Raw genomic sequence first — 24,458 nt, 5'->3', positions numbered from 1 at the left:
AGGTTATGATATATACTTTCTTCTGCAAAACTCAAGAGGTCTACAAAGGCAAAATACCATGCAAGACCTAAACACATTATTTAGCAAGAACTAAATATTTTTTCAGTTTACCACTTGAATTAGACATCAGAGAGGAAAGACTCTACTAGAGTCCATTTTGTTTAACTGCATTATTGCTCTTTATGATGCCTCCACAACTACAGACCTCTGTTTCTGTAGAAAGACCTGACTTTCTGCAGGGGGAAGAAATGCAACTCTTGCTACTCTAAGGTCTGTTTTTTCTGCTATAATACAGTTTTCTTAGAAACAATTAGGTGAAAATGGTACAGGCAACTTTATCAGCCTTCCCTCCTGCTTATCACTTGTTAGGTTCATTGGCCATGAGTTCTTTCCATTTGTGTGCATGCTCTTGTGGTCAAAGAATATATTAGCATAAAGGTATAAAGAAGATCGCGGCATTCCTTGACTGCACTATTTGGAGTTGTGCTGTGAATAAGATCTAACCTAGTTTTAAACTCTATCGGAAGAGAAGCAGACATTTTCTACTTTTAAAGGAGTGCAGATTAAGCTGTAAACAAATATAGACCCTCTCAAAAAAGGAAACCTAAGAAAACATTGAAAACTGCCACTGAAAACTGCCATTGCTATTTTTGGTAGAGCACTCCTATTTCTTGAAATGATCACAAAATGAAGGCCATTTCTGTATAGAACAGGAAAGACAAATGTGTGCTCACTTCTGACCATGTTCCAGGGTGGCTGTATACAAAGCTGTTCTGGCACAGCAGGAAAATGCTGTTCCCAAGCCAATGAACACTGCTAGGAAGTGATTGTAAATTGTAATTGGGGTGAGCTAAAAGTGTACTGTAGTGATTTACCTTAGCTCAGCTGATGAGCAGTAGCTCACTGAGGCCTGGTAATTCAGAAGCTTTCAGTCTTTATTGAACAATGACTCCCTCAGACTGTGGCTTCTAAAAACACTGTCCCCTGTCTTTCAGCTTTTAAATTTCATATCAAAAATCACAACTCCGCTCACTATCACTTACTCCATACACTTATTTACTGGTATTTTAGAATTACATGTCCTATTTTTGCTATTATAATGTATCACACATATATTCTATAAAATGAAGGCTTACCAATGCTCACCAAGTACAAGGAAAACTGAACATTTGATTAATACTGGTTTTAACTTCTAATGCTGCCTTCTTTGTAACCGTCTATGAAACTTTTCTCCTAGCATGCTGTCAGTCACATCATTTTGCCTGCAGAAGTTACCAGATTCTTGGTGTAGACATAATTAACCTTTTCTAGTTCTTTTACATCTATTGTCCTATGCATTGTTTATGAACCATTCCTAGACCAATTCTTCGTTTCCCTTTGACATTTCAATGCTTTAATGCCTTATCATTCCAATACACTCACTGGAGTGGACAAGTTATTCTACCTGGTTTATCCAGCTCTCTCTTCCTGAACTGTCTTCAAATACAGCCTATTAAAATGAATTGCTTAAATTGACGTGTGATTTAGTATCATATTGCTCTCTTAATTATGATACTAAACTGTCTATCAACTGTCCTGATTTGAAGGATTCACGCAGCTGCTTGGAATGCCCCCAGATATGGGCAATCAGGAGGTTTTAATCTTTCTTGAAAACAGCTGTTTTGTTGTTTTTTTTTTCCAAGAAAGCAGGCAAACGGGATTCACAAAGAATGCCTTGTCTTACACTAATTTGAAACAAAAGATTCATTTTCCCCAAATTACTTTTGTAGCACCATTTCAAAATATGTTAATCTAAATGTAATGAAAAAGTATTTTTATGGCTCCTCCGCTGTTTGGCTATAACATTTAATGTTAACGTTCTGCAATCACAAGCTTTGACACCAGGCATGTTTGCAGACATGATGCAATGTTTTGCATGAGGACCCTATCTGGGCTAACAAGCCTGTTTACCTTCACGGTTAACAAGCCCAGCAGAATACTGAACTAGGCGAGACTGCTAGAAAGCTCCAGCTTTTGAGTGCAGACTGTTTTGGGTATGTCTGCATGATTTCACTGTGACGCAGGGATACAAACTGCTTCTCTTCACTGAAACTGCAACCTATCACTTCAGGAATGAGATGTGTTAATCATATTATAGAGTCCATATAAAAATGAACCCTGTAATTCCCTCACCTCTATTCTATCTTTTCAGGAATGCAGTTCAGTAGTTTCTGAGGTAACTACTCAGAGTATCACTCAGTACTACTCAACAAAATGCATTCAGTCCAGGTGGAGGGACAGTGTCTCTTGAAATACATTTATTTAGAAAAAATAAAATAAAAATGCAAAGTTGACTTTGAAATTATGAAGTTTGCTAATGCAGATATCATAAAATAAATTGCTTTTTACTAATTTTTCTTTAAATCTCCTACTTTCTCTTCAAATATGCTCTGCAGTCACTAAGCAGAAAATTACTTACCACAGAAATTGGAATTCATGGTATTTCATGATGTCAGTTGCAGAACTTATATGAGTTTCATGACAAAAAAAATACAGAACAGAGTCAAAGGAAAATAACCAGTAAGTCCCAAGATGCAGCCCTCTCTTTTGAGATGCATTTAAAATGCATAGAATACTTTATCCTTGTTAATCAGTAGCTTTTACAGAAATTTTTTTGCATACATTCAGTCTGTTAGAATGTTTTTTATTTTTCACCTGGTATTTTTCCCCAAAGTGGACATTTATACTGAGTAAATGACTGTCAATATTGGCACACATCAATAGTCCTTAATACAGGAAATGTTCAAGCAAGGTAGAACTGTAACAGCAAAAGGAGTTTTGTGAGAGGGGACCTGGAATATGTTTTATTGCATTTTTACATGCTCTTTTGAAGGTAGAGGTAAGCTCACCCTGTTTGTGCTTTCAAACATTTGGAAATTGGGTAGCAATGTAAATATGCTATACGAACTGCACTAATGTGGCTCTAACTCCTATTTCATTAGAAAGTTGATTCATAAAACAATGGATTGACTGGGATGAAGGGGCAAATTCTTATTCCAAACAGCAACAGGTCCTTTGTTGCTGATGCCATCTCTATTCTTTTCTATGCTTTCATTTTCTATTCTATGCTTTGATCTTCTGCTGCTGCATTACAGAATGAATGAACAACTGAACAATAACTTAGACATCTCTTTCAGCGTGTTGTGTAGAGCTGCTAATGCTTTCTGAAATATGTAATTCACAAGAGCTTTGGTATTCAGAAACTAATGTTGAACGTGGGCAAACAGTTCCATAACTTTCAAAAAATGTTTGATATGTTTAAATGGATTTTTAACCATTCAGTAAGCTGAAGTTTAATTTATTTTCCACTGAAGTAATTAAATTTTTTAAAAAGTCACATATTGTAAAGTCACATAGAGGTGAAACTGCCAGTAATGGCACATAGCATAATGTAGCATTTTCATTCTATTTTTCCTCCAAGGCTTCTGAAGACCTTTTGATCTTTCTTCCAAACCAGCGTATTGTCCTCCTACTCACTGACCTAGTTGAAGTATCACTTCCAGAAGCATGAAAACACACAACACTAAGTATTTTCCTCAGATTGTCCTTCAGTGCTGATACTACTCCTCTTCCAAATCATTATGGTACATGTTTACTAGATTCTTTTAAAATGATGAATAACTGTACAAAGCCTGTGCTTTAATTCACACCCATATAAGCACAATGGGAAGAAAAAAATTTAAGAGCAAATTTTCGCCTCCACGTATGCTTATATTCTGATCAAAACACTCGTTTTGGCTAAAACCCAAAACCTTAATAGAAGATTTAACATTAACAGTTACAGTAAATTCAGCAAAACATAGCCACTTACCTGTTCGAAAGTATTCTTCTGAAATTCTTCAAATCCGAAAATATCCAGTACTCCAATTTCAAATACCTGGTCACTGTGGGGAAAAAAAAAAAAGTTACAGATAATAAGAATTCAGGCAAGTGAATAATGCACCTGTTGTTTCTGACAAAAGTATTTATTCTAGGATCGAAGCAGGCTGTATTTCAAAAACATGGTACAAAATACACAAGCAGACCACATACACAACTGAATCAAAATTCTACCCACCAACCTATCGTAATGAACATAAATAAAAAAGCAGCGTTCAAGATTGTTTTAGCAGCCACTTTAAAAACTGTATTTGTAAGAGAACGAAAAAAATCTTAGCTTCTTTAAAGTCCAGTTTCTAAAGGTACATCGTTTGCTCAGATGAGAGTTTAAAAATTGCTTGGTTGCACTCAGTTACCCCTTCCAGTTATTTCTTTGACAGCCAGAACTGCTCCTACTAAAGGTATTTCAAGGGAAACCTGTTAAGCCAAAGTCCTCTCTGTGCCAGCATCAAGTAGCGGCTGCCAGCTCAGGCTGCACAAGAGGTTACATCTCTCAGGGGAAAGAACAGTCAGAATTTGGGCATGAAGACGACAGATGTTTCCTCTTTGAATATATATAAAAAAATACTTGTTGGCAATGCATCTAATTTGTCATGTGCCACTGCCTGCTTTCAGGAAAGGGCTTTTATTTTGGCCCAGCGGAAGGATAAGTGCAGGGCAGTCACCTAGGATTGGGACAGCAGAAATGAGAAAGAGACAGAGGTGTTATTATTCTGTACTTACTTGGGACTAAGTCATTGTAAACCTGATTTGGAGAAAAAAACAAGTTCACTACGGGGAGCAAAATCCATGTTTTGGGATATCCTGTTGCCTGCTTTGGAATGATTTGAGAACTAGATATGAAAGTTCCGAGCTCACTGAGGCTGGCATTTTCTTTATTTTCTTCACAGTATCATTAGACAGAGAACAGAAAAAGAGGGTTACAGTCAAAGATTTGTTGCAGTTTGCCTATGTGAATGTAGTGGGACTTTCTCCAGAGTGAAATGATCTGCCAGCAGGATGAAAGACTTTGCACTATAGCCAATGGCTGTCTGGAATAGGAAAAATCATTCAGCTTCCTGAGAAAGGAGATGGACACTTTCTAAAGCAGATGGGTTTCCCCTTCTCTTTGCCAACATAATTTGTAAATGCATACAAATAATATCGCAGCCTGCTGTTTCTGAAATCTACTTTTCATTCCACATTTTTCCTCCATGTTCCCTCTATGTTGAAATCTATGTGTATAGCAGGATATAGACGTAAGGGAGAAAAAGGTGATCCACTGTTGAAGTACTTTATTATAGTTCTGTTACAGTCAGTGTAAACACTGGCATTTAATTAGGAAAGGATCCAACACTGAAAATAAATTCCCATATAACAAACAAAAAAAGTAAAATCATAAAAATATTGAGTACTACAAAACAAGCTAGGAAAAATGATCCTCAGGGACAAGGAGACCCTTCTTCAGAAATCACAGCCAAGAAGTTTGTCTTCATTTCTAAGGCATACTGGTTCAATGCACTACAGATAGTCACAAGACTGGCTACGTGCGTAAATGTCAGGCATAGAGAGTTGCATAATAAATCTAACCTAGAATGACTTTGTTGGGCAGGAGAGGTTATCGTGAGGTCGATTAGCCTCCGAGGGAATTTCTACAACAAGAAGCATAAAGATATATCATCAACTCCATCTCCAGCAATGAGTGCAATTTAAATTGTGTTTTAAAATGTAAGCCTCATTTTCAAATGTTCCTGATTAGAGGTGGGTGTACGTTCCTTGTCACAGCATGTTTTCAACAAAACCAATCCATTTCTGTAGAGAAGAATGAGACATTTTAAAAACAAACTCACTCAGACCAATATTGAAAAGCCAGAATTATTATGTTATTTAAATAAGTTTTGGGGAAAAAAGTAGTTTGGAATTTCAGAATACTTAATAAGTTCTCATTCTTATTTTTTTACCATTTATCTATAGCCTTCCTTATAGGAAGGCAAAACATGAACTGCTATGTAATACTGCACAGCAGCTGAAATATTACATTATATTTCACAGTTATTAAGAGCTACTTAACACAGATGAACAGTTTATCCCTTCTTTGTCTGATTCAATGAGTAGATTTGAGGCTGGACTGCTTACAACCCAGTTCAGTACCATGACTGTTATTTTGTCAAATCAGTCTCTCTCACTTTCTCTCAAGGAATATATAAACATTTGCATAAGGAAAAGGCCAAAACAAACTGACTTAATGAATTATTACAAATCAGGCAAAACAGGAACCTGGCCCTAGTTTCTAAAACTCCAGGTTAAAGTCTTAGCAGCCAGCCTATTGCCTACCTCAAATAACATTTCTTATGAAAACTGTAATATTTCTAAGAAATATCTTGATTTGCTGCAGATGCATTTGTTGACAAGAGAACATGTCATCCCAATTTTTTTGATGAACTCCACTTGATAATCTTGGTCTTGTATTATTAGAAGATGCACACACTACATGAAAAAGAGCTGGAGGTTTTACGTAATTAGTATCTTGCCTACGGGGCAGGTATAACAGAACAAGGCTCTGTATCCTCTACAATAGTGACATTTTATTACTACATTGTGGCATTTATGTGCAAAATCTCACCAACCATAATAGTAATTTTCTGTATTAAATTATTGCTCAGGTTTTGAAAATTAAAGAGCAACAGACAGCACAACAAGAAAATTAAGTGTTGTTTTATATGTGGCTACAAATTACTTTGCTTTTTTTCTTTCTTTCTTCTTGTCTTCTGTTTTATACCACTTTTCTTCTCAGAGGGAGGGTCCATATATGTTTTTCTTGGCTAGCTGTCAATCATATTAATTCCAGCAAAATTACTTTCCTTAAATTAATCATAGCAGAGATTCCCAAGGCAAAACAAAGCATGAATGATCCCATGTTTACAAATGAAAGGACATGTCACTAGTGTCTAAAAGAACAAATATTAGAAAAGAGCACTTTTTGTTCTGAAAAATCCCCTTATTTTACTTCATTCTTTTATGGTTACTAAACATCACTGACACTTCCCCCCATTATGTTTCAGATATTCAATATTAACTACGTATAAATAAAACAGCTACAGTTTTAGTGGGGACCGAGACTTTGATTTCAAGTTTGACAATATTTCCTAGCATAGAAAAACAGCAACTTGCCAATATTTGAAGAACATTTTTATCTCTTAGACCAGTACATAGCTGTGAATAGTTAAAAACAGGCATGGATGTTAACCATAACTCACTTGATTTTTGTGATTTACAAAAGAGCATTTCAACTGATAATATTTTACAATGTCTCCAGTTTTGCCTTCTTCCTCAGAATGACATCTCTGTAAATGTGTCCTTATAGACTAGAAATACCTTTTGATCTTGTAATCTTAACAACTGCATTATAAAGAAACTACATAAAAATTCTTGGCAACTCCTAAAAACAATACACGTACAGAAGACATCCTGTCTGATGATCTACTATCTTGGCAGACATCTTGCCATTCATCAAGAGATGCTCTTGACCTGTTTGCCATTCCTGGCTCCCTTTACACTACTTCTGACCCATTGCTTCAGACAAACCTATAGGATGTTATTTGATCACTCTTTTTTCATCCCAGATGGTTTTCAGCTCTGAAATCCATAGGGTTCATTCCCATTGTCATTTTTTGTAGTCTGCCTACGTAAAGCAGCAAGGTGAATCTGTTGAGGCAGGATGATCTAATGTACCTTTTCATCTGCCCCAGATAAAATGTTTCTTGCTCTTCCCCCAGCTTCTGCCAGTAACCAGAAGGAACCCAGTAGGCTTATGTCTGATCTGGATAAACTAGAAGTGATACTGATTAATGAGGAAACATTTCTAGGATTAGATAAAGTATATAACCTAGCCTTCAAATGAGGACCCTCAGAATCCTAATTAAGACTCCCTCAGTTCTCCCAGGGGGACAGATTACACCCGTTGTCATAAATATGATTCTTGAAGGGAACAGGCTGAATACTTCCAGTTGGCTATGTTCTTAATCTCAAACAATTACTAAACCAAACTAGTTTCCAAGACTTTTGAGAGTGCTTTTTCTGGTATTTTTTTTAAGATTCTGAGATTTTTGCTGAGATGGTGTCATTGCCACATCTCTCAGTCATCTTGGTCAACAACTGTCATTTTTCTTTTAATATTATCTTACCCAGGTGTGAGTGGTGCAGATAAGAGACAGTGGTTGGACACAGTGGAAAGAAACACTGGCTCCATATCTGACAAACATTTCTTTGAGTGACTTGACAGGTATGGCAGGAAGGGAGAAATATGTTTGCTAATAGACTCCAGATCTATAGCCCTCTCATCAGTAGCACATACTCTTCCCCACCTCTTTAAAGCAAAATTCGTTCTATGCTTTAAAAAACAGCATTGTCTTGTTTAATGAAACACTGGAAATGATCCAGACTGAAGCAGATCTCAAAACACGGTATTATGCACCATATGCTTTTAGATGCTTTGTACTGTTTTTTTTAAAGATTTCCCTACCTCCACATATAGAGACAATTCTCATTATGCTGTGCATTCATGTTTTGAACAGGAACTCTCTTTCCATCCTTCCTGCACTGCCAGCACCCTTCTACTGGGTTCAGTAATACATAAATGAATGCTTTAGTTTATGCTCTGGTTTTTTTACTTAAACTGGGAGGATTTCTATGTCAGAATATCTATCTTGTTCTATAAATCAGGTGATGTGTATTAAAAAGTTTGTAAATGAGACTCCTGAGATCCTCCTTTTCCCCAAATAAGTGTTGCCACTGCTACCCTCTGGCAATATCTGAATTTCACTGGAATAAGATTACACAGCCAGAATACACCAGCTTTCAGAAAATACCTATTTAGAAATATTCTATATGCTCTATTTGAAACAGAAATCTCCTATGGCTGACCTGCTGATACAGACTGAGGGTATAACTGAATGCTAGCTTTCTTTGCTTGTCTGTAATACAGCAAGCACGTTGGCATTAGCCCCGTATCCCGGCCACATAAGAGAGAAACTCTTTGCTAACTAGCTGATAAAACATCATGCCTTCTACTTACTAGCAGGCAGGGAAAACAATATCAAGATGTTCTCAAGCATATATACCTAATTAGCTTGTTTTGCATCAGAAAAGAACAAAAGTATTTCACAAGAGTTCACAGACATTCTTAAGTCCCCATAAGCATAAAGTCCTCTTGCAGAATGAGTCATGAGTTCTTATAACATCATCCTAAGACATTTTATTACTAATATTTGGATCACTAGATCCAACTTTGCCAACATGCAATCAAGCACCTTGAAATGCCACATTTAGGCAACCATGAATGCTCTAGTCTCTTTTATCTACAAAACTGAAAATCAGCACATTTATTTGAATGGAAGTAAAACAGTCATAAACTTTGAAGAGTTAAGAGTCTTGAGAAGAAGTTCACCCAGACGATTTTTATACTAATAGGAAATAATTATATAAATGAGTGAATATAAATATTAAACTTAAAAAAAATAAATATAAGCACCTGTAAGAAATTTTAATAGCTTTCTTCTAATCCCATTCTAGAGGCCAATTACAGAAAAACAGTTTCTCTCCAGTGAATTTCTTTGAAACAATATCAAGATGAATAAAGTAATATACCTCAAAGTACCTTGCAACCAGTCCAGACTAGAATCCATGGTTGTAATTTAGTTCTAACTAGACAAAATAGTAAGTAACTTTTTATGAAGGAGAACAACATTTCTGAACGGGGATTATCTCACTTAACACTGACATTAGAACTCTTGCTTTATATTTATTGGATAGTATTATAAAGTGATGAATTTGCTGGACTCTGGCAACACTTTTACTGTCTATACTTCATACCTCTAGAGCTTGGTCTTTGCAGCTTTTCATAGAATCATCTCCCCTTCCCTTAGATCTAATGGCAATCATCACTTTTATTTTGCCTGAAACCAGTCACAAGCTATTTCATGGTAAATATAAATCAATATTAATGACCAAAATTGAGTAGCTTCAGCATAAAAGTTAAACCCAGGTAACTAGTTTCCTCAAAAATGCCAAGATCAAATGTTTCTCTTAGAGTTACTAAGCCAATAAATCTAATTTTATTGCTTCATAAATTCTCACTGAAGTTGAATGGAAGTACAGTTAAGCTACCTCACAATAAAACAAGAGAATTGAGTTAGAAACCTTATTCCAGGTTTCTGATGAAGGCTTCACCCCATCTGGTAAGTAGTAACTGTGTAAGTTTCTCACCAGGCAATGAAGTGTGGCTTGAAATGTATCATCAGCCTTATTTAGCCACATTAGTTAATGTCTTTGGTGGATCTTTATTAAGAGGTTTATTAAAACTGCACCAAACTGGAGGTATAATGCCACTAATTGATAGAATTGCTCAGATGTATACGAAGTAAATCTGAACCACAAATCACAGATTCATGAAATGACCTGCATTAATCCAACTTGCATCTTGAACTGTGCTATGCCTTGATTTACTACTACAGCTTATGCAATATGATTAGGCTGGACCAAAAAAAAAGGTGGGGGTAGGAGAGGTATTTTTTTTATCTTAAGCTGGCTAACTCAACTGGGGTTGAAATATCAATGAAGGACAGTCAACTTCATTTTCACTTAGAATAAGCTATTTAGCTTCAAGTTTGGAAAGGCACCTGAGGCTGAATTTGGCCTGCCAAAATTTATTATGTCTTGTCAGCATTGCTAATATATCCTAAGCCAGTTAGTTTCCTCTAGCCAGCCTAAAAGAACTCCCCTTTTTCAAGCATAGGTATAATATAAAACTATTGCAAATTCCTCATTCCTGACAACATCAAACAGCTGTCCTGTTTTAGCTGGGACTTAGAACACCACATAGTCTTCAAGTTACCACACAGGTAGAAATTGTTTCACTGAGAAGTATTTCCACAAGGTAGAAGCCACCTCAGACACATATGACTGCACTAAAAGGAGACTGCAAGGTAAACAATATACAAACAGATTTTACTTTCATTATTTGAAGATCTTATGATACCTAGAAATTATAGGTTTACCTTACTCAACAACAGAGGTACACAACACCCTGTTCTGAAAGATTGTGAGATATCAGATTTCAAAACTTCAAAATTACACATTGAAAAATTATTTCAAATAATTTTAATAGATTTTTAATATACTGATTCTAGATTTCTTCCTCAATGACCACTAGAAATGAGCTCACCGTAATTAGGAATACCTGAGCTGGATTGCTGTCTGTCACAGACGTGCGCTGGGCTAAGCCCATGTTCTGTAAGTCCCAGGAATGAATTGGGAAGACTTGAACGTGACCACATGCCACTGTCCTTCCCTGTTCTAAACACAGTATTTCAAATTAGGACATGGATTGGAAAGTTGCTTTAGCTTGGTTGTCCAGGTGTAGGCAATTCTAAGGGGCTGTACAATCAGAAACAGACAAGTAAAACCATTCCATGTTACTGGCAAACCTTCCCTTTGCCTCCAGCAAGAAGCTAGGCACTCTGGTGGTACGTATAATGACAGAAAGCTTTTGTGTGCAGAAAGCTCTGAGTTACTCAGGCATGCTAGCTTTTCTGTTAGCTACACCTATAGAAATATGATTTATTACTAATTGGTCTACGAATTGGATAGGAATAAAAGTAAGATTGTAAAGTTTTCAAACTCTAAAAGAGGGCACCTGATAAATATTTGTCCTATGAAGCCAACGCAGACATGATATAATGGAAAAATACTTACTCTTTTTCTGAATTTCCACATCTGTCATTTGTGGTTTTCCATTTAGCAATAATGCCAAGACATCTTGTACTTAATGTTCACAAGAAAGCTCATCTGAGCATGTGAGATGCTGAACCTTGGTTAAGTCACTTGCATATGATCCTTTAATAAGATCTACTGTCTTAGTTCGCTACTTTGATGCTACTAAGAGTTCTTTTTTTTTGTTGTGTTTTCTTTGTTTCTTGACTGCTCCACTGACGACATTAATTAGCATTCTTTTTTTCTAAGAAACCATACTGGATAGCAACAGCATTGAATTTAGCAGATGATAACCTAGAGACACCCAGAACATTCTTAGAACATTTAATTCAGTGAAGTTTAAACATTCAGTTGAAGGCCTTTGAACAAAATTCTGGTTTTAATACCCTGTGCTAAGGTCATAGTTTTGGGGAGAAAGAAAAAGCATATTCTGCACTAAAAAAAACACCAAGCAGTTTTCTGCTTGTTGAAAGAGTTTGCTTATTCTGCATTTTCAACTCTTAAAAGGCTACTAATTCTAACCACCAATCCAGATTACTGCATTAAGTACCATGTCCCCCTACACGAACAAATAAATAAACAAATATGTTACCGAGGAAATGACTTGAAGGAATGGCCAGTGATTTAAAGATTCAAGCATCACTGCCATGCTATCATAAAATGCTTTAAATGATGGAATTATGTTTCTTTTACAGATCTGGATTTGAACAGATAATGGCACACCTAATAGTTTGTAATGGCACTCCTACCTGCCAGTCTCATCTTGATTTTGAAGGTAGCAGTTGATTGTGTTGACTAAAAAGCTAAATAAACGACCATATAGAGATTTTGCCAAGAGATCGCGGTAAAATTCTGCTATCTCTATAGTATGCCTCCGTACAATCATGTCTCCTAAAAGAGAAAGCAGAAAATGGAGATGAAAGCATGTTGTAAAGCTTGCCTTAAGTAATTTTAGTTACAATAAATGTAGTTACAGTTACTTCTCCTTTGCCAAACCTATACATGGTGTTAGTTTTTTCTGAAGCCTCCAGTGAAAGATGAGAAGACTGTCAACACTCACAAGATCTTCAGTTTGGAAACATGTACATTTGTACTTTTTTCAATAGAAAAGGGTATGAGTACCACACAGAACTAGCATTTTACTGGAAAGAACTTTTTAAAAACTTTTTTTCTTTTTCAGGACACCCCTGTTGACTTGAGTTCTAGCACTAATATCTAATCTGTTATCTTGACATACTTTTGTAAGATTAATCAAGTTAGGAGTCCATCAGCGTCAGACTGCAGAACTGCTTTGCTCCATATTACAAAGACATTTCTAATTCAGTGGCCCAGTCTGACTTACTGCATGGCAGGTAATCCCATGTATTCCTCAGAGAGAAAATTTACAAGACCATACAAGAAATAAGAAACAAAAATTATCTGCTTTTAAAATTCTCAAATCAGAAGGATCAAAATGCCACCAGGTCTGATCTATGAGAACGTAAGCTTGGAAAAGATTACCTTTAAAATACTGAACATCAGTTGTTAAGGCTGAAGCAAGCTCATCTGGTGAAACCTGCAGCATCCCCGCAACTGAAATGAAAAGAGAATTTCAAGAATGCCTGATCTGTGATCTACTGTGTTTGGGATTTTTTTATTACAGATTTTCTTATGTAGATGCCATTTTTTAATAGTGAAAGAACCGACACATTAAAGGAAAGAGTGCTGTCATAGGAGTAATCAGAATTAACAAACACATAAAATTGGGTTACTATAATCAGCATTTTGTGAAGTTTGAACATATCTGTATATTACATTACAGCTTTCTTTCCCCTTTAAAGATTCTCGGGTCTTTCCCCAGGGCTTGGCAGACTTCCTCTCATATTAGAGTTAAGGTATGCTACTTACTGACATTCTGTATCCATAAGCCACTTTGAGGAGATTTGTTAGTGACTAAGAGGGCAAACTTCAAAGCAGGGAAACAAGAGACCCTTTTAAGACACAGATTTTGAATGTAAGGAATTCAATTCCATGCAAATTGTTCAGCTGTTGACAAGCAGCGCAAGAGCATTTTAAAAGAAGACTGCACAAAGTGCACTGTACGATTTCTTTTGGCAAATGATACCATTAAATAAGACATTAAATTAGATAATTTGCAATACTAGCATTTTATTTCATCCCATAAAAATCTGTAGTTTATAAAACATTGAAGTCAATTGGATAATGCCTTCCCACAGTAACATGAATTTTCAGAGGTCATCTTTTTGGTCTCCCTGGAATTGTGTTTCCATCTGTTGGTGGATCAGCGCAACTGTCCTGCTGAGGGACCAAGTGGGCAGCGCTCCAAGGTCACATCCTACTGACCTTGTTCCAGTAGCTGCAGGTCTGACACGAATGCTGTCTCAGCGTCTGTCAGAGCCGTAAAGCGAATGTCTCCAAGATGCAGAATTGCTGAGAGAATTACAAACAGGTTCTCCACCTCCTGCACATATTTTATGCAGAATTAAAGATAAAGAAGAGATCTGTTGGGCACACCAGTGAAAGGCAATGCTTTATAAAAATACAAATTCTATTAGTTTGTATCATCAGCATTTGCTACATTAAAAAGTATTCATGTGCGAACTATTAACAGGAAATTTGGATTTCAAAATCAAACTGGAACCTATCTAGGACATAAAACAACAAGATTACCTTTTTTTTTCTTTTGTTTTAATGTAAATCACATTAACTACTGAGTTAAAAAAGTTTTTCAGAATGTGATAAAAAATACTGAAGTATCTTTAATGGATGCATTATTTCTGCAAGAAATAAACGTATCTTCTCCATAGAGAATTTCCATCAAGACAATTTCTGTATCTGGGAATAGCAAGGTTTGGTTTTTCCTCAGCCAACTGTATTCACAAACAAAGTGTCTAGCTCTAAATTGTAACAGGTTCCTGGTAGTAAAAGCTGTAATTAAGGTCTAAAGAAACAAAAGCAATCTCCCTTACCCACACATTCCCCCCATGATTGCATGTTATGTTTTAGATTTTTCCTGGCCTCATTTTTACCACCGCAAGAAGAGAACTAATTTCTTGTTTGTTTGGGGTCTTTTTATGTTTTTAAATTCAAGCAAAAAAATGATCCATGAAATATGAACCAAAAATGCTAAGACATGGAAAACATTGTGTGGGTTTGGAAGGTTTTTTTAAGGTCAGTTACATAACAATGGTGCTCCTTAAAAACTGTAGAACAGGGAACCTGATATCCACTATAGCATTAGATGGCATTATGCACAGCAAAGTTAATAGATAATTCAGGAAATATTTTTGAAAAATAATATTTGGAACCTGATTCTACTGAAACAGTAGAAGTGGCAGTGAGAAGTCTCACATACTGGAATTTTCAGAATAAGATTAAAAAATACACTACAAATGAAATAGCTAATACATCCCCTTTATTCTCAGCTGACTGCAATGAATTCAGAACACACTGAAACCAAGCTTGGATGACTTTTCATCAGTTTGCAAAAGAAACATGTCAAAAAACCCCAGCTTTTCTTCTTCTTCTTCTTCCTTTCTCTAATAAATACACCCATCATCAGAGGACATTAAAAAAAGCTCAGTCTTTCTGGGGTACAGACAACAGCGCTTCCAGTGCTGTTTAAGCAAATTTGATTCTCTGAACTACATTTTAAGACAAGAACTTCGATCTCTTACTGTATGAGACGGATGTAAATAGGGCAAGACCGTATTTTTGTATTACACAGTACCAAAGCTGAAGATTAAAAAAAGCAATATATACAGGCGAAGTCTGAATAAGATAGCTCTTACAACAGAAGAACTGTCATGCTAATATGGCATTCAAACCAGGGTGCTATACCCTGCTTCTTAGGAAGGCCTCTTAGGCAAGATGGAACGGCACACTAGTACAGCATACTTCTTGCTTGTTTGTTAAATTGTTCAGAACTGGTTTGGGGATGACTGTACAGCACTGAACTGCAGCAGGCTGGGACAGATGTTTATTCTGGTGATTTGCTAAGGCCTCGGGTTTATTTCACGTTCCAGAATCTCAAACATTTTCTCATTGTGCTCGAAGATGCATGCTCCCTCAACTTTAAAACAATTTTTTAATAAACATTAACATACTTTGCAAGATACCATTAAAGACTGCTAAGGAATTTTTATGTAGTTCTTCAAAAAGTTAATCTCCTCTATCATTAAATGTGGCTAGATGGTCAAGGAGTAATACATACAGAGCTTTCCATGTACCTCAGAAGTAATGGGTAGAAATTTTAGATGTGTTTTATCTACATATTCCCCTCTAACCTCCAGCACAGGAGATCAGCCTGCAGTACTCTGGAGCTCCACAGATTTCTAGCCTCCTAAATGTTTATTCTAATGCTGTCTGGATATAGAGGAGCCTTGAAGGTGATGTACGTTCTTCTGAGAGGCAACTTACTTCCTTTCAAGAACTCCGAGCAAAGTGAAGTTGAAGTACTAGATCCAAAAGAATACTGTTATGCAAAGTGTTCTTAGACAGTTTCTGCAGGCTTCTAGAATGTGATTCATTATGCATTCAGTTATTTATTTACGGGCTGAACAGAACAGAAAATTTAATGGAAGACCTAGAGAGATTCGCCCATCTGTGAACACTGAGCTAAATGCAGAAGTGCCTGGAACTTTTGCTAGTGAAGTCTACAGGTGCAGAGCTTGAGCCACTAAGAGTAAGGTATAATTCTGTCAAATATAGCCATATGTATTCAATTTTGTACATGGCCACATGAATATTCACGAAAAAAACCCACACTACTTTATATTAAAAGGTGGCATAGGTTACCAAAGAACATTTGTTTCTACCTTAACTGGGGAATGCCCAACTACATGATGTACCATCACCACAAAAGCCTACCTCACACCTAAATAACAACTTCAGCAGACTCACAATTTTTTTTGCTGATAGCCCTTGAACACTTTTTATTACAGTTGTTGCCCATCTGTCAGCTCTTATGATAATCTAGCATACTGTTACATTAACTTGTCCTCCATATTTTTCTTGTGATGCTAAATATTATGTAGGGGTAAATAAGTTTTTACCTCTTTCTAGAACTACTGTTGCTTATACATTTGTTTTGCAGAAGTGTCCCAGCTACAGTGTGCTAGGTAGCATATACATATGTAAGCAATATGGGGAGTTTGTTAAATATTCTAGCATCCTGAAAGGAATTACACAATTTACATGAGTTCTTATACTCAGCCCTCCGTTTCTTCTGATTCCTGTCACACCTCTGTCCTCCGGAACCACTTCTTGATTTATTTTCCAAATTATCTTCTTCGTTAGCGTTATGGGCTTGAAGACAAACATCAGACCTATCTTCTTGTTGCTTTTTTGGGGGTTAGGCCAGCTCTTTCAAGTTACCCAGCCCTAATTTTGTTTGACTAAATATGTATTTCTTTTCAGGTGCTGCTAGCAAAGGCATTTGGAATGAGTTTTTCACAAAATTAAAAGGGACAGGGAAATAATCAGGAAGAGGAAAAAATTCGTGTTGGTTTTATGAGGTTTCTCTCATATGGGATTTGATTGTTTCTTTTTATCTCTGTAATTTTAATTGTTCAGAGTATTATACCTTGAAGCTGTTTTGTGAATCTTTAAGAATGAAAAAGATTTACATTGTTGGCGCTGTATCTAATTAAAAGTGATTACAGTAATTTTCCTGGAGTGAACTAGTACTGTATATTGTTCCAATGTCTTAACGAACAGAAAGAAAGACAGAATGGCACTTCTTTTCCCCACAAAAGGTTATCAGCAAGAGTTCCTTTTGACTCACTTTTAACTAATATGGTGATTTTAGCCACGAATAACATAAGCTTGTGTAACTTACCAGGCTATTGAATCCCACAGCACCTAGAGCTTGTTTTAGTATGGCTAATTTCTCCCTGTTTTGACGGTTGGCTGTTAACACTGTCTCTTCCAGTACGGTCTGGCTTAGATACCTGCACAGAGGAAAGCATATGTAGTATTTACAAGGCTGGTGCACAATCAAACTTTTGAGGGTAAAAGCTAGCTTTGCCCTTCTAACCAGAGGTTTATTACAGATTTTTTTCAGCCTTTGGAGGAAACAGTATCAGTGACAGAATACTCCTTATTTCTTTCCTTAAGCTTTTGCTTAAGGCTCCCCCCCTGCCAACTTTAGCCCTACATGTAAGCTAAAACTTCAGATTTAATTTATACCACTGACAGTTTTGCCTTTCTTGCACTACCACAGATTCCCCTTCAGAAGGAAGATTTGAGGAGATCCTCTGATAACTCTGACTGCTTTAAACTCCCCTCCTGCTGGCTAGGGAATAGATCAGCTCTTATCTGCCTGATCCCATGGTGATCATTCTCTCCCTGGGTGACAGGTATACTCAGCATCTCTTAGAACAACGTAGTAACTAAGTGCAGAGAGTAGTAAATGTATATATAGCCCTTAAGCTGTACTGCTTTGCACACTGTGAAGCAAAATGAAATTTTACAAACCTGCCCCAAAATAATGATTGGAAGAGAGAAAGAGAGACACCTAGTGCAGCAGCTAACTCAGGGAAGAAAAAAAAAAGAACCAACATAAAAAGCAGTAACACAAAATAGAATAATCAAAAGCTATAGTACAACAGACTACTGAGAAGAGCAGTAATCTTAACCTTTACAGCAGTGTATTTTGACCCTCTTAAAATATGTCTATAGGCCAGATTTTTAAAAGTGCTCAGGCATCTTCATAGAGCTGAGATCACTAAGAATGAGGCGGCTGAATATCTTGTGGGATGTGATTTTTAATTACATCATGCTGAGAATGTAAAAAGATGTTTTGTTTTATCATTATCATTAAATTATCATTATCATTAAAATACACATTCATCACACAATCTACAATCTTCACAAACGTCACTTACATCAACAAAAGAATTCCCCACACCTAAATCAAAATAAGCTCATCACAACACCAACAAAGGTGGACAATTTACACACACTCCACCCCTCATCCTTTCACCACAATTACAACAACAAAAATTCCCCACAATTATTCTGCTCTCTAATAATGTTCAGTCCATGATCTGACACATAAAGACGGGAAACAATACTGGTTTAATTTCTGACAATTCTTGTTCACAATCCTATTCTAATTGCACTATAGAGGAGACACGGTTTCAAAATAAAACTCCTATTACCACAGAAAGTCTGGCAACGCTGTAGTAACTAGGGTGGTAGCTCTTGTAAAGGTGGCCTTTTACGTGAATGTGTGAAGCTTTTGGAAACACATGGAAGAATGATTTAGTATTTGCACTTTTCTAACTGATAATGAGGTTTATGAGGTATATGTGATGAAATGCAGAGCACGTTTTTAGTGGATTGATACCAGATTTACCAGTGTGGATCTCCCTTAGAGTGATAATGGCTTATGTTACCCCAGGAGGTGGCCAGAGGAAGAATGATGGGGAGAACACCATGTGCCTGGGTGCATAAGCACTTTTTGCACCCACAGGAGAACTCAGTCAGCAGATATTTCAAGTACAAACAAGCCTCACATCAGTGGCTACAGCCGGTGAATTAACACAGCCTTTGAGAACGTGGGTCTGTGAGCATCACTGCCAGAGCACTGCACCATTTCCTTGAGGTTACTAAAAACCTTAATTTTGTGCAAATCAGGTAGATACAAATGATAGCATAGCTGTCAAATTAGCTACAGCAGATGATACAAAGTATATGCCAGCTTTCTAGTTTTTTTCTTTTTTTTTTTTTTTTACAGTGTCTGTAGGTTTCAAAAGGAGGCTAGAATACAGCTGATACTGAATCTGGCATAGAACCTACTGGTATAAAGGTTAATCCAGCAGAAAATTTTCCACTGTTCCAAACTGCTGCATGAGCTTATACCAGTTCAGTGTTATGCATCATGTGTTGGTGGCATTTTTGATCCGTAATTAGGAGATTAACAGCGGCAGCTACTCTGCTGTCAAAATATCCTATTGTTGAATGGTTGGAGGAGTTGGAAGCTTATGGCCATTTCTGCAAAAAAAGCCTCCTCACTGGTGCTGTCCCTAAATAATTCTTTGCCTCTCTGCATACTAAGCAGGGAATACTCTTTCCTGTCCTATGAAGAGAATATTGCATACTTCTCTTATTTAAGCAACCCCATTTAACCAGCTCTTTTCAGCATAGTTAAAAGTGCTAGTGGTATCGTAGCAAAAAGGTGCATGAATACTACCAACACGTATCAAAGCAGGCCATGGCACAGCAAAGTGACCCAGAACACTCACTCCTTTGGAGGAGAAGAGCTGAGCTGTGATATGAACCAACACGCATCAGTTCTTGCCTTCAGCGCAAGCACTTCTTGCTGATACAGCAGGGGGCAAAATGGGTACCCGCCAAACCAGGTGCCTGTGGCTCCAACAACCCATCCGTAAACTGCAGCATCTGCTGGGACATGCTTGTTGGAAGAGAATCTGACTTTCCCAGCATAAATCTCCTGAAGATTTAATCAGCAGATGTGCTGGTGCTCTTGGAAAGGGCTGCAGTTGGACATTTTCTAAGATGCACTTCAATTTAGAATGTTTCCCCAGTCTAAAAGCAATTAAATCCTTTTATAACATGTCATGAGCCCCACTCATCTTCCAGACTATTAAAGGACTAATGAAATATGAAAATTGCTTTGAAGATATGCACATTCAACTGTTGTATGTTTATAATATAAAGCATATGCATGTTAAGGATGGATTAATTGTATAGAGTACTTGGAACTGTTGATGGATGTCATACAACTCCAAAATGCAGAAAGTACACAGTGTAGCAGAGTAGGGGGTATAATATATACTAGCTAGACAAAAGAATCATATTTTATAGTTGTTAAGTTCATTCTAGTGACATTTAGACAGACATATAAATGATTATATTTTTTTTGCATGTGAAACATGCAGTTCCCTGGCATCTCCTTCTTTCCACCTTAAAGGCCCTGAGCATGGAAAGGGCTTAGACACTCTTTGTATTAATATTACTACTATCACGTATTTATGCTTAAGAACCAGCTTCCAGAAGAAAGTTTAAATTATTGCCTCTCCTACAAAAATAAGGAAAGGGGAAAGATGGGAAAGAGATGTGTCACAGCACAAAAGTCCTAATAATAATGGAACATTCCTTCCTTGCAGATACATCATTATTCTGTAAAATGTAAACTTTTTTTTAATATGTGTAGCCTTTCTCATATTTATAGTGCATTTTTTTGTGTTTTGACACTCAAGTGGCCTGGATGGTATTGCATCGCTAGTGATGAAGAGGGATTAAACTGGTTAAAGTTTCCATTGTGAACTTTTAGTTATTATTTTCACTTAGATTTTTGTTATTGTAAACTATAGTGTTATAGGCATCATATTTATAAAAACCTATGCTGTTACTAGAGTATATGTAATGCTCCTGGATGTTTCCAACAAGGTAGTCTGTGTCCAAACACAAACCAGACCTGGTGACTCCTGAATTCTTTGTTGCTGAAAATTTTAGTAAAAGAGGTACTACTGCTATACAGGCCAGAGATGATGTTCCATAGTATCCGAAGCATGCAGGCTGCACACCAATTGTGGACTTACTTATCATAGTTTCACTAGCCTTACTTGCATATCTCGTGTGCAAATTCACTCTACAAATGCACATTCACATTAGCTTACTGCAGCTTTTGAAAAAGATTCTCAGATTTTGGCTGAAGCTGAGCCTTTTAGTTGAAGGTAGCTGCTCAGACAAATGTTATTTATATCTCTGGTAAAACTGCTGAACCAAACAGTGTATGCAGTTCCAATAATTAAGTCCTTTCTACTGACTGTCCAACCATTTGTTTAAATGCTACCATGTTGACATTTGCATCGGACTAGTACTCTCCACAGACAGCTTATCAGCACACAAAAGTTTTAAGGACATGTGATCAGTGACTGTTTATTTTACTGTTCCACAAAAAGTTGGGGTTTCTTTTAGGATAATGAACTAATCAGTCATTGTAGTACAGTCACTTTCAGTAGAACACAATGTTGCATCAGACAATTTCTTGAGCAATGTAAAAGAGACTACCTACATAGTTTTTTCTTTCCGATTTTTCTTCTAACAGTTCTAATGTCCAGCATTGTAGCAATCTCATCTATTCTAGTCTCTCAAAAGGAAAAAATGACTAGAAGAAAAAATCAACGGTGGTAATTTTTCAGTATATTGCTTATCATATTACAAAAGGTGAAAGAAGTCTTTTTATTTTGTCTTTCCTATTAGAACTGTTATGTTTTTATAAAATCTATGAAGAGAGAAAAATAAACAAGTTCCAAATTTGACAATTAGGGGATTTAACTGAGAAGAGGGAACCCCTTTTCTGATAACTGTCTCATAGTTGGCATGACCCACAGAAAAGGTCTGGAACTTCCCCACTCAGTGTGTCAGGCAGTCCATTTCAAAGTGAGTTCAAAGCATCTAGGGCATGAGGTTATATTGAACCTTCATGTTTCACATCCCAGGTAATTAAGTGCTGCATCTTCTCAGTTAGCTCATGCCAAGGCAGAAAAGCTTAGCACAGTCCACTCAGGAAGGTTCATCTTCTTTCAGTGGGAAGCTGAAGAACATCACAGGCTTTCAAAACTAAGTTTTCTTGATATTTTGAAGCATAGTCAAAGCAAAGATACAAAACAATCACCTTTTGGCCCTGAATTTACTCCCAATCTTGAAAAGCTGGCTCACACTCTGATCAGAATTCAATATATCTATAAACTTCCTGGCTATAGTCATCAAAGTCTAGAGACTGTGATTATCAGCGCATCAAGGGAGATATGAACTGTTGATGTATGTCACATAGGGAACTTATCCGATTTCTAGCAAATAAAGGTTGCCAAATAAATGGTACTTTGCACTGATCAACTCTTTAGACAACTACGATCATCAGGTACTTCGAGCTGTACTGTTTGTAGTTGTTAAATGAGGAAAGACCACCGTGGTACACAACGCTGACCACAGATATCCCAAGGCTTGCTACAGGGACACTGTAGTAGCAAGCCTTCCTAAGGATTGTTATAAACTTTGGCATTACACTAGCAGAGTAAATAAGGCATTATCAAAACTATCCCAACACCTAACCACTTTGCATTTGTAAAATCCAACACTTGAAATGTTCCAAGTATTCTAGAAGAACAGCCACCTTATGCCACATACCTATATACATTATTGCTGTTTATCATACAGAAATATCTGGTTCATTACAGTGGTTCAACTCATAACTTATGACAGTGAAGCTGTCTGAAAGAGATTAGTAGGTTGTGTCCACTTCATCAGAAATACCCTTTTGTCAGGACAGTTAAAGTTGGGTTCCAATTAAAGGGGAAGAGGAAGCGTGGTTTTGCCAGACGGACACTTCTTTTCAGAGGGCTTTCCTGAAGTAAATACATTCTATCATGGATAATTAAGAGAATTCTTGGTGGGATTATATCATTAAGTGGTTCTAAGTCACCATAAAAATTTAGCATGAAGCCCTATGATGAAAGAGAAGGGATTTTTTTTTTTTTTTAGGTAGCATCTACCTGCTTGCTACTTGATGCCTCTCCTGATAGAGGATGAGTGCTGACGCACCTGCATTTTGTTGTAAAACTTTCTGGGCTATAGCAGGCTTGATATAAGGGAAAGAGAATACAAAATTAGTTGTTAGTCTTGAAACTTTATTATAGCTGATAACTCAGTGCAATAAATGTTGCTTGTGGTAATAAGAGTTTCACCGATCACAGTTAACCTCTTCAGTAAAAAAACTGGTTATAAGCAAAAAGCTTCATTTTCTAATTGCTTATACTCGTAACAATTTACCCATTTGAGGTCTCAAGAGTACTCTGAAGCTTCTGGGCTGTGCTGAGACTAGAAATAGCAGACCTATCTTGAATACAAAAAGAAAAACACAGAAGCAAGGGGCTGAATAAGGTTATTTATCCTAGTTTATTGGTCAGAGAAAGAGTCAAGAGACCAGATGAAAGCACATTTTGTCAAGGAATTAAGCCAAACGGGAATCATATGTAACACCCTTATTTACATGTGCCAATATAAGAGGCATGAAATACTTAGCATGGTAAAGCTTCAACTGGAGTATTCTGTGTGATTTTGGGCATCCCATTTCAGGGAAATCAGGATCAGTTAGAGAAAATCCAGAGGAAAGCAATAGAAAAATCTATCAGAAAAATGACTTAGAGCAAAAACGTTCAGCCTACAGAAGACTGAGAAACATATTGCAAAGAGGAAGGTCCTACAGTCCTTTGGGCCCAAACCCATAGACATGGAAATACCACTACTTTACACAGCTGACCTGAGGGACACAGAAGAATAGCATGGTAGAGCATGAAACAGATCTTAGAGAAATGAGCCAATTTCAAGGAGATGCAAAATGTGAAGGTACTGTACTAGAACTAAGACGAAGATAATTTCCAACGCTCACTTCTTCTGGATTTTGATACTGCATTCCTATCAAGTTTGCAGACGACGTCAAACTGGGGGGAACAGCAAATATGCTGGAGGGTAGGGCTGCCCTTTACAGGCTGAAGGAATGGGCCAACAGGAACTTCATGAAATTCAGCAAAGACAAGCGCAAAGTCCTGCAGGTGGGAAGGAATAAACCCTTGCAATGATACAGGCTGATGAGCTGAGGAGCAGCTCTGGGGAAAAGGCCCTGGGGGCCCTGAGGGCAGTGAGCTGGGCAGTAGCCAGCAATGAGCCCTGGCAGCAGAAACGGCTGGCAGCATCCAGGGCTGCACCACCAGGAGCATTGCCAGGAGACTGGGGGTTGTTTCCCCCTGCCCAACACTCAC

The 24,458-nt window shown here is 37.1% G+C and overlaps 1 protein-coding gene across 1 annotated transcript in view; it reads right to left on the bottom strand.

The window, feature by feature from the left end:
* The window catches only part of MYO16 (myosin XVI), a 305,367-nt gene that overhangs the window by 109,462 nt on the left and 171,447 nt on the right, over positions 1–24,458 (bottom strand). The window contains exons 17-21 of the mRNA XM_010575622.1: positions 17,507–17,618; positions 14,011–14,128; positions 13,168–13,239; positions 12,417–12,558; positions 3,851–3,923 (exon numbers count right to left, since the gene is read on the bottom strand). Of these exons, the coding sequence (XP_010573924.1) occupies positions 3,851–3,923; positions 12,417–12,558; positions 13,168–13,239; positions 14,011–14,128; positions 17,507–17,618 (517 nt within the window). The remainder of the gene's footprint in view (positions 1–3,850; positions 3,924–12,416; positions 12,559–13,167; positions 13,240–14,010; positions 14,129–17,506; positions 17,619–24,458) is intronic.

This window comes from Haliaeetus leucocephalus, unplaced genomic scaffold (assembly GCF_000737465.1).
Source record: "Haliaeetus leucocephalus isolate CR32 unplaced genomic scaffold, Haliaeetus_leucocephalus-4.0 Scaffold495, whole genome shotgun sequence".
In the NCBI taxonomy this organism is placed as follows: Eukaryota; Metazoa; Chordata; class Aves; order Accipitriformes; family Accipitridae; genus Haliaeetus; species Haliaeetus leucocephalus.
Note: the sequence above shows the minus strand (reverse complement) of the source record. Positions and strands in the feature narration are given on the sequence as shown.